Below are 14,724 nucleotides of genomic sequence, written 5' to 3' on the forward strand. Positions count from 1 at the left end.
ATGTAAGTATGACCTGACTGTATCTATAACCTCACTATAATACTGCTACATGTAAGTATGACCTGACTGCATCTATAACCTCACTATAATACTGCTACATGTAAGTATGACCTGACTGCATCTATAACCTCACTATAATACTGCTACATGTAAGTATGACCTGACTGAATCCATAGTCTCACTATAATACTGCTACATGTAAGTATGACCTAAAATCCATAACCTCACTATAATACTGCTACATGTAAGTATGACCTGACTGCATCCATAAACTCACTATAATACTGCTACATGTAAGTATGACCTGACTGAATCTATAATCTCACTATAATACTGCTACATGTAAGTATGACCTGACTGCATCTATAACCTCACTATAATACTGCTACATGTAAGTATGACCTGACTGTATCTATAACCTCACTATAATACTGCTACATGTAAGTATGACCTGACTGCATCCATAATCTCACTATAATACTGCTACATGTAAGTATGACCTGACTGTATCCATAACCTCACTATAATACTGCTACATGTAAGTATGACCTGACTGGATCCATAGTCTCACTATAATATTGCTACATGTAAGTATGACCTGACTGCATCCATAGTCTCACTATAATACTGCTACATGTCGGTATGACTAGAATACATCTATTAACCTTCAAGCATTAATTTGTGAATAAGAGTAGTCTACTTTATCATAACAGCCAGTCAGCTGGAGCCTATTGAAGTACACATCCACACACCAATTGAAATATTAACCCTAAACCTCACCTTGTGTACAGTGTATACCTACTTGTAACGTGTGGGGTATATACATGTATAACTTTATCGTGGGGCTATACTAATTCTACAGTGTAATGTGTGGGGTATATACATGTATAACTTTATCGTGGGGCTATACTGTAATTCTACAGTGTAATGTGTGGGGTATATACATGTATAACTTTATCGTGGGGCTATACTGTAATTCTACAGTGTAATGTGTGGGGTATATACATGTATAACTTTATCGTGGGGCTATACTGTAATTCTACAGTGTATACTTACTTGTAATGTGTAGGGTATATGTGACTCGTGGGGCTGAAATCCTTTGTTTAACACAGCTCCCCCTAGTAATAAGTCTGCAGCCCTAAAATAAATCATATAACATTTGTTTAACACAGCTCCCACTAGTAATAAGTCTGCAGCCCTAAAATAAATCATATAACATTCATTGACTAACTCTTCAGTATCTCAATACGCACAAATACAGAGGTACACGAGATCATGTGTAATGATGCCTCAAATTCTCTAATCTAAAAGAGCACCCTAACAAATTGCTGTCTTTAAACAGCTTGATTATATCTCGGGGTTTACAAGGTAAAAGAAATGAAAGTTTAATCTACATGCAGAGCTGCCGACATTATAAAATGAAAAATCATAAGAAGGAGTAGGGGCTGCTGGAGATATTTTACCTTTGTTTAACTCTGAAATAGAATGGCAAGCTAGTCTGGGTGGAAATGGACAACGACAATACAAGCAAGGCTTACTTTATTGCCAGGATTTTCCCAATTAAGCCTTGCCACCTATGTCTACACAGGAACAACAAACAATTAAACAGTCTACCCCAGATAACAGATTAAGTGTGCTGTAAGATTATCTGTAGACTGATCTTTGTTACACAGTAATTCCTCAGTAACTCATTATAAGCTACACAGGTGTAATACTCAGTGATACCTCATCACTTCTACACACCTTGACCTACTTCTGTCTACAGGTATACACAATGATAACTTATATCAGTACATCCATATACAGTGTACCTACTGCTCTATACAGATTTAAAACTCAGCATGCGTGTGGTGGGCTATGTAGTCTGTACATATATAACATACAGGTATCTCCTAATGGTGCCAGGGTGGGGGGGGGGGGGGCTATGTAGTCTGTATAACATAATACCTTCTAATGATGTTGGGATTGTAAAAGTAAATCTTCAGAAACTGTTGTTCTTTTTCATGGAACCCGTACATAGGACTGTAAACAAAAAATAAAAAATATAAAAATGTGAGGGAAAAACAAAGTAACATTTTCTTAATACCGGGAAATATTTCCATTTAGTCTTTTTTCTTGTCTTAGAAGATAATTTCTATGCTGTTTATGAATAATCTCTACGTACACATCAGACGTGATGGGCAAGGAAAATCTTTTAATAAAAAAATACATAATAACTACATATATAGATATTATATATCTAATTTTTAATGCCTAAAATGGCAAAAATTCAACATGAATGGTAAACTTGCTAATTTTTCATTTCACAAGTAGGCTGAAGAAAAGCCTTACATTCCAGACACTAGAGTGATTTTGTACACGTGCTGTATTTCTGAGGAGGCATTTCCCTGGGCTACATTGATGGCTTTATCCAGGCTGTTGGCAAACAGTCGTAAGTATCGATCCCATGGCTGCGTCCCATCGTAAGGTACATACAGGTACGGAAACACCCCATGCACATGCATGCACGTCTTCTGACCTAAAAATAGCATACCATCCTCCTTGAACACTTATTTGACAACATTCATTTCCCAACGTTCTGATATAGAAATTTCTTAAATCAACATGATCAAGATAAAGTTATTTTTATGACATTAGTAAATGTGAAAACATATTATTTCACTTGCATACTAAAATTAAACACATTTATAAAGATTTATCAGCATAAAAAGTACTTGTATCAATTTTCATGCACATTCATTCATTTACCCTGGGGTATTCAGACCATTTCATGATATGCTTGTTTATTATCATGATTATAGATACACATGTATTTTGTGGTACAGTATTGTAATTTTCCAGAATTCAGTGATGGACAAAAAGGTGGCATTTATCATTTTCAGGGCCAACAAACTGAATGGCCAAAGACCCCAGTATTTTGTGAGGCCCCGATTGAGCATACCTTGAGCTGTTGAGCCATACACTCTAATCACAGGAACTTTCTTAACAACGGAGGCCCTGAAGTCCGCATACTGGACGTCAAGTCCTGGTATGGGGGACCCCTGGTAATGGTCTGTCGTTACGATTCGGATCGAGAACATTCTGGGTTAGTTCTCATTCACTCCTCAAGACTCATCTTCTGTAAAAAATAATAAATTAATAATAAAAATTCATGAAATAAAAATATTTAATAATAAAAATTCATGAAATAAAAATATTTACAACAGCAATATACCTTAATATAAAAAAATTACATTGTCCTCAGAATAATTAAAGCCACATCCCCCCACACAAAATATCCAACAAAAGAAGATGACTAAGACCTTACATGCATGCTACTATCATTATCATCATGCAGACATATTTTTGAGACAAAAGATGACTCAAAAGCAGAGTCAAAAGCCGAGATTGTGACATGTCGACCTACAAATCAATACATCTGTTTTATAGGAGTCTCTGTATGCACTGTACTATAATTACAGCTCTGTTCATGTAACAGGATCTCCAAAACAAGGATAAGCCAAAAGATATGTGTTATATAACTATAACAGGAATTAATCCCAATGGGTCAATATCAGTATTTATCAGTCATTAGTGTTTGATGCCATTATCAGATGACAAGACACCCAGGGTGGACTGAGAACACCTGTCACTTTTCTGTTTTCATCTGAAACTCGGCAGAGAGTAAATGGTAACCTGACCCAGCAGTCTCTGACTATCAGTTAGAGACCAAGACATAACGACCAGTATTAGGAGACGGAGACATGAAGATTTCTGTCGGGTCTGCAGAGTTAGTAGAGACATACAGCCTCCTTAATCAATACCATTCAGCTCTCAGACAATGGGAATGACAAGACTGTCTTACCAGAAGCTAACCTAACACTCACCTTAGTCAAAACAGAAACCAATACAAATGCTCTTTATTACCTATTAAATTAAGAGAACTGCAAAATATTTACGCACCCCTAAGGCACTCTTTCAAGTCTGCTCATAGATTGACAGGGGGCCTGTTAATGTTATCAATAAGTAAACACTTTAGAGGAGGAGGGGGGTGAGGATTCTTGCATTGTTTTTCCAGGGAGGGAGAGAAGAGCATATAATAACTACATTTTTTTAAATCTGTGAAATGCTTAATTAAAGAGACAGACTGTCAGATGGTGGAAGGGGAGGGGGGGGGGGTACCCCTTAGAAAAAAGCAGTAACAAAATCAGTAACAGATCTATCTGTGAGTGGAAGTATAGGAAAGCAGGAAATGGATGATGTTGCATGTCTGTTACAGCTTAACTTAAATACTCTGCCAGCTGTTTCAACTTTACAGCAATCTGAAATAGTAACCTCAGAGATTTAGACAGACTGTGATATATATAGTCTTACAAAAATACCAAATGTTAAACTTTCATTCATAATATTTCTTGCATTAATATTAATTAAACTACCAAACCAATATTTTACTAAACAACACAAACTCAAACTAACCTAGATTGCTGAAGTACTATTGCTATCAGAGTATGCCAATTATACATGAATGCTTGCCTAACATATAATCCTTATCAAAACCACATCATTATACCTACTTAGTTGAAAGTCTCAAATTACATACAGAGATTATAATATATATGATAAATGTTGTCACCTTCCTTTGTATCTGAACTTCTGTCTGGCATTATTTTCTGAAACCATAATGGACCAGCTCAGGTATACATGTATACACAAACAAATCACAAGGAGCTGCTATATTTCATGCATATTTCAATGGCAATGTGAAGGGAAGTAGTGCATGAAGTATACACAGGGGTCAAAGGGTCAGACAAGCAGTCAGCCATAGCAGGATGATTGTGGTTATATAAGTGTTTAAGACCTCAGCCATAACAGTAACAATCTACAGTGCACTACTGATAAAGGAATATACTGGTGATAAATATTTAATCTCAAATCATAAATACCTACAGTGTATCATTGGGAGTCATAATACTGTAAACCAACTTTTATTCGTGATGACTTTATTTCGCGATTTACCAAGGATAAACTAGTTCGCGACGATTTATTTTCACGGTCAAGCCTTTAGGCGACCATAATTTGATTTTTAGTTTTACGGATTTTTTTTCAAGAAAGGTCAAGTCGGAGGATGAAAAAAAAAAAAAAAAAAAGACAAAAAATCATGCTAGCAACGACCTTTTTCACATATAAAGAGTCACACATTTCACTGTAGTATAAAACAAAACAATAAACAACTTACAAGATATGTTTTTTTAATATTAATACACATTACTTGTATAAATGTTGTTATTTATAAAAATGACAACTTTTAATTCAAACATTGTTTAATATGAGTACCATTTAATATTTGAAATTATATAAATTTAATTATGTTCTTCACTGTATAGTTTGTACATTCATTTGAATGTCATTTGAATAATATTCAGGGTAAATATCGAAGTTTAACTTGGCAATTAAAAGATTTAATAATATTCTGCAGACGGTCTGAGTTTCCGGCTTTTAACTGATTGATGAATGGATTTTTCTCATTATAAGGAGCAAGACAACTGTTTCCTGGATTTAACAAAGATCTGAAATTGAAGGAATTGGAAGTACCTGTTAGCCAAACTTAAAACTTTAAACATTTTTAAAAATTACATGCGTAATCTATTGAGAATGAATTAGATGGATTCTTAGATCCTGCATTCTTTTTTTCACTCTTAGTACATATGATATCAAAGCATTATTGTAGTCCTGTTCCAATTTGCTAATATTATATTTTGAAATTCAGAAACTTTATTACCCTGTTTAGCTACTTAAATTCAAAGAAGTCTTCTACAGGTACTGTCAAGTTGCTCTGCAGTTTCAAGGGCTTTTATATACTGGTGTTGATGTAGGATTTGCTAAGTCACTGAATCTCATAATACGCAGTGTTCCCTCTGCAGACTCTTTATTAGTTACCATGTACTTGCTTTCATTTCCTCTTTAAATTATTAATAAAGTACTATAGTTTATGTCTTTCCTGGTCACCGTATTATTTATGGAGGAATTGTTTTGTTTTAGGCGCATATAAACTTGTTTGCAGCAAAGTATCAAAAAAATTCATATCGTTATTTACCGCCCTTTTTTGCAAAATTTCCACATCTGGTATCTCTGTCTTTGATAAAAAACACTTTTTATGAGGATAATGAGCAATTAGAACTGCAATTACATCACACACACCTTGATTATTGCCTGTTATCAGTGGCAATAAGCAGATTAGCTACCGGTAAACACTGCATGACCGCCATTTTTGTTTTGACTTGTCGGTATTTTACAAATCGAAGTAGGTAAAAAATCCGGATTTTTTCGAAACCGGTAGAAAGAGCAATTAAAAAAATAGAGAGAGACATGCGATGGGGAGGGTTCAGAGTTGGTAGACTCTCTATAAAATCGAAGTTGACAGCTCACTTTCTTCTACCATTCTGCACATGTGTTTTTTTTACGTGTCTGACTGATTTGCTTTTATAAAACACAGGTTTGACACGAGCGGCTTGAAAAATTCCGTTTTTATTTTTTTTTTGAAATGCAAATTTTAAGAGTCGGTGGATCCGTAAAACTAAAAATCAAATTATGGTCGCCTTATGGATCTGTTTTTAACATACACATGCACTTTACCGACCGGTTCGCAGCGAGAAATATTTGCGATGACGAGGCTCTCGCGAACATCGCTAAAATTTCTTGCACGCGAATAAAAGTTGGTTTACAGTACTCAGTAGTAACCAACAAAGATTACAGTACCCTATAGTTTACTATAACATGTATAATGACCTATACAGAAACAAAATTTATTAATAAACAGAAGCTAGATTCCAGTCCCACTGATTTACCCCCCCCCCTCCCCCCCACACACACACATTAGGATCCACACCTTGTCAGGTGAGAAATAACTGAATCACTGAGTCTGATGTGACAGAAAGTCACTAATATGTCCCCTCTTAATGACATGATGGGAAGGCATAAAATCAGCCATATTAAATATTTATCTTCCCATAACTCTTATAGCAGTTGTAAAGGCAAATTGGTTGTGGTGCACTAATGTTCCTTAGTGATGCATAAGTGGTGACAAAATGTACCGGAAAATCAGAGCACTTCAAAATATAAGGAAATTTCTAATGACAAAGTGGGTGCATTTATATTTATAATTAGAATTAATGAATTGAAAGTGAAAAAAATCATACTTCAATCAAACACAAAAATAACTACGCATGAGGAGGCTGTTTCTAAAGCAGGGAATGGATGGGCACTGATGAGAATAAAATCAATGACAAGTCTGGTTATGGTAGAGAACAGCTTTATAGGACACATCTGCTCTGTATGAGGACAGTGTGGATATAAATGATAAATATTACCACAGAAAAGCAGAATCTTATAGCAGTTCCTTTTCTGTATCAAACTAGTCTGGCCTTGACCTTTTCTTTATAAAGCCTCATTTTCCAGTGGCTATAAATAGCTGGACTCTGAAAGAGAGATCAATACATTCCCTAGGTTTGATGCCCACACAGTATCTTATGATAGGTACCCCTCTCTCTCCTACCTATTCTTACAGATGTAATTATCATATAATACAACCTATTGTTACCAATCCTAATTCTTAACCTATCTCTTAATTATCTTCTTCAAAGTATTTAACCAATTGAAACGTAAACGTAATACTTTCTCTCTGTAACAAATCCCTTAATGCACTACTCTGACAATTATCTTCAGAGTCAACTCAATATATGGTAAGTTCTTTCTTACACAATAATTCATTTTTCCCAATTTTGGCACCAATATCTGCAATTTTTGGTGACATTTTCTGACTGATGTAATCTCTTTCTAATTCATAGTCATCAATATCTACTGTACATGAATATACATATACATACTAGACAGTAACAACTTCAAGCCAAAAGCATATTAGGATCATCATTTTTTCATCTTTCATATATCAAGGTGTTGAACATAATGATCATGGTAAAAGATCAAGAAGATATCAATATTAATGGACCACAGAAATCAATGTATCTAGAGGGGATTAACAGAACACAGGTGAATAATGAAGGTAATGTTTGCTGTGTGGCTCTAGAAAATGGCCCTGTCACCACCGTTTTCCCTCGCTCTATCAGAGTGAGCACCACATGGCTCCCAATAGACACTGTCACCACTCAGGACTGCATGGCTTCTGATTCTGTGATACAGCAGTTGCACCACCTAGTTCTCAGTCCAATCCCTTTATCAAGGATTCTACATTATAATAGTCAGGCCAGCATTTTTTTATTTTTAGGTTTACACATCACTTAGGAGGAGGAAATAAAAAAAAAAAAAATTATATTTTGGATACATTATCGACTTTTCTACATTAATTTTTGCTTCTTTTTTAATGCTCTCCTAACAGGCTTCTTGCCACTGGACACATAAGGATTACAAAGGGGAAAATACAACCTTTAATTGTTTATTTCATCATCTACCAGTTGGGGGCAGTGATATAAATCTTTTGATATTGGACAAAATACAGATTTAAAATAAAAAAATCAATTTTTTAAATCTCTTTTTATATATCTTCATTTTTGTTTTCAATGTGTGTTAGGGAAATTCCTGCTATAAAAGTAATAATTCCTTTCATATATTTTTTTCAATTAAGTGTAAAATAATTTTTTTGGCTGCCATAAACGATACTACATGCCTGTATATATTTGTATATTCTTGTTTTTAAATAGTTGAAATATTTTATTCCTTTAGGCTATTGTTTATTTCTTCCTCAAATGGACTTAACTTCTCCCATAGTTTTATTCATTACATCTGATCTAAGCGACCCTCTGAAGAATGATGCTAAGACTGTAAGTTATGACAGAAACCTAAACAATGTCTCTGACAATAGCTACCATGGGCAGTTTTAAACCTGTGGGAGGAAAATAATTTACAATTAAAGACAGTTACTTTTGAATACGGATACATAATTATCTCACCAACATGTCACTTTGCAACAAAGTCGTCAGCATTTTATTGTTCTCTGAACGGGTTAAATGTTTTAAATGGCACTCATATCGATAAATATTTACATTAAACCAAGCTTTAGTGCTGCTATGGATTTGACACAAATCTCCCTCATTACCCGCCATGTTGTTTAAAAACCGGAAGTAGTAAATTTGTCGATCCCGACTCAAATTTGACATCGGAAAGAAAAAAATCTGTTTTTCTCAATTTTATTTTTTTTCTGAAAATTCAAAAACCTCAGCGGCGGGTTTGTAAACCTAAAAATAAAAAAATGCTGGCCTTACCCTCTGGTTACAATCTTTTCTCTTCCTATTCTGTAGAACAGAAAGAGTTTAATCTTATCCTCCCAGGTCACTACAGAAACCATTCAGCCATGGCTGATAATGACACCGAGGTGAAATCCGAGTCTGTTCAGGTGAATTCCTACACGTCCTGTGGTTAAGATAATCCAGTGTTCACTTAAACCCTCAAACAGATCCAAAAAAAAAAACCTCTATCTGGTTTTCCAAGTCACCTTCTAATTCCTATTATATAAAGAATCAAACCTTATAAAGAGGAGATGACATTATAAATTTTACACCATGACTAGCATTATAAATGTTACGGCATTCCCTGTGTGGCCTTGTTATGGTTTAACTCTCTGTGTGTGGTTCTCATCTCCAGGTCTACTGATATATACATGTAGTCTTATATAGACATGTTCTACTTACCAAACAGTCTGTGTCCAACTGCTGAAATATCCTGTCTCAAGTCCACACCTAAAACACACAAAATACAACATGACTTTGTGAAACATCTAACCATCTTTCTGTCAAAATAAAGAGAAGAATAAATTTGACTTTGTTAACAATCTTTAAATGACACAAATTCAGAGTCAAGATTGACATCACATCTTATTGCCCAGTATGAGCTTCTATTATCTCTTTATGAAGGAGATGTGGAAAACACTTCATCCTAACCACCCTGGGTAGGGACTGCATGGAAACTTTCCCTGTCATCAATGAGATTATAAATTTCTTAAGGAGATAAAGTAATGACCTGGAATGTCACACTCTGAATCTTTCCTTGACCTTGAGACCCTGGATAAGAGTCAGCTAGGACAAACCTTCTTGTCATACAGGGGTCTAACATACAGAATAGTAAACAGGTGTCAATTCAATATTCCAGCATATCTACTTCAATAAAGCCAGTTTTGAGCTGAGTTTAGGGTTACAAGGAAAGACAGATCAAGGACATCTTTCAATTCTTTAGCAATTAAAAAATCCAATAATCTGAGGGACAGTTATTAACTGACCCTGGCCTGAGCTTTAACCAGGGATAATACATTACTGATAGGTGCTGGGCAAATTGATTACACTGATGCATTGTTTTACCAAAGGAAGGAACACAGATTACACTTATAACAATAATTCACACTAACCCTGAAGTCACATCTGCCCTCCCATCCCCTCACCCCCACTTTTTTCCCCAATAACAAGTCAGCTTTCCCTTGCCTGGTTATCTATTATTTGTCCTTTCACAGTGACCACTCTCTCCTCTACCTAATCCCATTAGTAACAAGAATAGATATGGGTTACCCCATATCCAAAGATATTCGACTGTTAGATTTAATATGTTTAACAGTGTTTATAATGACGTTAATAAAAAACTAGAGGTACTGTGAGCAATGAGCTCATTAAATGATACCCCCCGCCTCCCATATGAATATATTGGCAGTATCCATCTTTTGCTCTGGAAAATCCAAAATATATGTCAGATCAAAAAGTAAAATAGGAGGTGCACAATGGCAATATGTAATAAAGATTCTGTGAAAGTTTCATTAAATTTCCTTCAGTGGTATGAGAGGAGTTGCGGATAAGAGATGGGTACCCCAAAGCGTAACAGACGGATGGACGGACAGACGGAAGGACGGACGGACAGACGTACGGAAATACCGATTACTATATACCCTCCCGCTTTTCAAGCGGGGGGTATAAAAAACTGCACTGTCTAATTATGGAACTGTTGTAAATATTGTGATTCCATAGCATTACCGTCACCCAGTCTCCTAACAAACAGTACACATAGGCCTACATGTACCTGTAGCCTTGGTCTACACATGTGCAATGGAGCTGTCACACGCATCCAGCGAGCTCGGAGAAACACGTTTTGTTTTGCCGAGAAGTTACGGTGTCAGACAAAACTTTTCTTTTCTTAATTAGATCATATAAATACGAATTCTGATTAATAAAAATTATACAATCCCTGTTGAACTTTATATAGTTTGTTCTAACATTTGCATCTGCAACAACTTGTGTTTAAAATGGCCGGGTTGGGAAAATCAGGACCGGGTCGGAAAATTCTAAACTGAAAACATGGAAAACCTTTTTTGTTTTGAAAATAACTGAAATATACTAATATATTTGTCGCAGAAATTACTTACATTATTCAAGTTCTATATATAATGGTATGCTGAACTTCAACACGAACCCGAATCTCCAACCCATGCAGTTCTCGTTTTGCCACACATACCCTACAGTTTACAAAGTGTACACACGAGCAGGCCAGGAGTTGAAAATTCCGTCATTTAATAATACACAAACACAGAATGATTAATTTTTTCTTTAAGAACAAATTGTATGATAATTAACGGACTATAAACATGTACTTAATACAATTGTTGATATAGTATTATCAATTCATTGGTGAAAAGATATGAATCGAAGAATGACCTAATTATTCTCTGTTATCAAACACGTAAAAAAAAAAAAAAAAAGCTGAGGAGGGAGCGAGCGTAGGAATATTGATATTTTTTATTTGCATTTCGGGGGGAAAGTGACTTTCTAATGATATTTTGACGTTATTTTTGATTTCTTTAACGTATGACATACACAACTTTACTCTTATCATGAACAATAATGTTGTATCTACTTATCATGATGGAATTAGACCAATATGTGTGAGCTGCCGCTGAATACAGTTATATATCTTGCAAAGATAGTATGCATTGATCGAATATATAGAAAACTGGCTCCAAATTTCCCCTTCAGAAATTATCTATCATTCATTAAACACCTCGTATATCACTCAAGGCCACAAGCTGTACATCAGTTTCATTCATTTGATACCAGAGTTTGTGAACAGAGTGGAAATAAAAATCAATGCTACACACAGATTTACTATACCATTAAGGTAAGGCTTATAATGGCCATTATATCAGAGAAATAGGTGTCATGTAGCACACATACTCAAAGACTATCTCATCTTAAACATGTTAAACATTTCAATTCATTTATAATAGATATCATTTCAGTTCATATCTCCTCATGCAGAAGATGAAGTTTACTTCTTAAAATATTTTCAAATATGTGCAAATATTTAACATGTTTACGTGGGAATTCAACTCTCTATCCAAATGATAAATACACATTTTTAACAGATAGAAGTCTGTTAGCTTCACAACAACACACAAGTAGATTCCTGTACCGCAGTGCATGTTTACATTACACCCTGCAGATTAACAACCAGTCAATTATACCTCTATAACAGGACACAGAGAGCTGATGTAGAGTTACAGCACTTAAACAAGGAAAGGAACTCAAAATGTGTTCATCAGCTAGAAATACAGTCTTCCTGTAGCAGACACCACTCCATTAACACAAATCACTTCTTCCCCCGCGTCCTGAACGATCAATACCAAGCTCTGGATTCCGGAATTTCTGAAGGAGAGTGTTCCCTGGGGAACTCCCAGAACAGAGGGAATCAAAGATCACAGGACTGACGGAAAAACACTCTGTAAAACAAATCCAGGCATCAGAGATATTGTAAAGTTTCTAGATCCGCACATCCAACAAAAGCTGAATGATCCAGAATATACACTATTAAACGTTATGTTTAATTAATAATGGATGAGTGTATCTTCATAGTTCACAGGCAAGGAATTAAAAATGTGTAAAAACTCCTCCAGGTATCACTGTAGACAACACCAAGACTTCACGATAGAAAGCCAGCCAACTGAGCATGTGTGGATTGTAAACACTTGATCGACACACACCAAAAAATCCCTCTGTTACAGGAATCCTCCCGGCAAGTGCTCCAAATTTACCAGGAGAAATATTTTTTTTACCTCGGAGTTCTTCCTGCCACTGTGTTGTGCACAGAAGCTTTGTCACAGCGTTAACTGTCATTGATCTTTACAGGCAAAGGGTCAATTAAAACAGGGGAACATGAGATTCTAGTGCTCTATCATTAATATTACCATTCTTAATTACTGACATTTTTAAGCCCTAAGGAAGTCAAGGTGGTTGTTCACACACAAAAAAGTACAAATAGACACTAAATCATGGGCTGTCATGATTTCACAGCAAGATGTGAAGTGTTTGTAAATCAAGCAACCTGAACGTCCAAAGCACTTACTTCACATTGGCAGAGATAATCTTACACAGATTTCTCCCTGGACTTCTGTCTACATAATCAATAATGAAACATCCTCCTCTTTGTTAAAATTAACCCACTGTACTTAGTATTCAGAGCATCCCTATACACAGCAGTGTGCAATTTATTTATGGCCATTTCCCTGCACATTAATTATGTAGATCTAAACATGTATATCTACAGGTGTATATGCAGAAGAATGTTTGACTTTTATACCCCTCTGAGGGCCTCAAGGTTTTTCTATCAACATTAGCCACATGGGCAATTCCCAAACATCACACAGTCTAATCTTAGAAACCCTGTAATGCCTGATCCTTGACCAGAATAACTGCCATATGCTACCAGCACTCACTACCTACAAAACCCTATACTTGTTTCATGACTTCCTAATTCATGCACTGATATGTCAAAACTACCATTTAACTGATCATCTACAATGCTAAAGAGCCATAAATAAAGGGACTCTGTCAGATTCTCTTGTTAATTTAAAAGGCTTCCCCTTGCTGACAAAGAGGCTATCTGTACAGTAGCAAACGCTGTGGGGGTATAGGTTTAACTGTACAATATTTATCTAGGCCAACATGACACACAAAACAAAAAGGTCAAACTGCAGACACACATAAAAATATTCACCCATCATAAATCTTTATTTCCCTTGTAATTATAAAACACTTATCTGAAATCAGGATTCTTTGACCTACCAGTCCTAGCAGCGGAATTCATTCTCCATAGCCATTAAAAAATCAGAGAACCTGGTACAATGTGACCCGGCTCTGAAGGCCGAGTAGATCTCCTGGACTCTGTCTCGGGTCAAACTTAACACAGAGGTGTCACCTCTCCTTACCACCACGTGCATGTGCTCCTGAGTCCCACACTCAACCGGCCACACAGTATGATAAATAAATAAATGTGTCCACTCTACACACACATAGATAGGCTACACATTGCCATCCAAACACACAGAAGACATACACAATGTTATCAAACACTAAGTATAGTATTAAGGCTGTGTTAAGAGATGGTTTAAACATTCATGTGATTGCTTAAAAAAATTTCAAGCATGATTCTCACTGAATACAGTACAGAGCACAAAATGTCTCTTCTTCATTACTGTTGAACTAAATTAAAATAGATCTGCAAAACCACCCTCTACCAACTGCAGCCAAACAATCCCTGCCTACAAGCAAATACAATGTATAAAAAAAGTCAACTTTAGTTGCCTGAGCTAGTAAACATAATTTTAAAGGAGTAAATATAATTGAATAGAGTATGGCTAACTAAACTTGAGAATGATCCCTTCATTTTACGATCATGCATTTATAAAGGGATGGAATTTCTTCC

General features: G+C 35.6%; 1 protein-coding gene across 2 annotated transcripts in view; it reads right to left on the bottom strand.

Annotated features, from left to right (window-relative positions):
• LOC134253878 (uncharacterized) overlaps positions 1-14,724 on the bottom strand; it is a 48,725-nt gene that overhangs the window by 29,830 nt on the left and 4,171 nt on the right. The window contains exons 1-5 of one of the 2 annotated variants that reach the window (XM_062736462.1): positions 9,681-9,746; positions 2,942-3,118; positions 2,332-2,518; positions 1,948-2,022; positions 1,057-1,138 (exon numbers count right to left, since the gene is read on the bottom strand). In XM_062736462.1, the coding sequence (XP_062592446.1) occupies positions 1,057-1,138; positions 1,948-2,022; positions 2,332-2,518; positions 2,942-3,080 (483 nt within the window). In that variant the 5' untranslated portion in view covers positions 3,081-3,118; positions 9,681-9,746. Of the gene's footprint in view, positions 1-1,056; positions 1,139-1,947; positions 2,023-2,331; positions 2,519-2,941; positions 3,119-9,680; positions 9,747-14,724 lie in introns of those variants that run through there. The other variant, XM_062736463.1, reaches the window with a different exon arrangement.

Source organism: Saccostrea cucullata, unplaced genomic scaffold (assembly GCF_032062105.1).
Source record: "Saccostrea cucullata isolate Sc308-1 unplaced genomic scaffold, CSIRO_AGI_Scuc_v1 ctg5139, whole genome shotgun sequence".
Taxonomy (NCBI): Eukaryota; Metazoa; Mollusca; class Bivalvia; order Ostreida; family Ostreidae; genus Saccostrea; species Saccostrea cuccullata.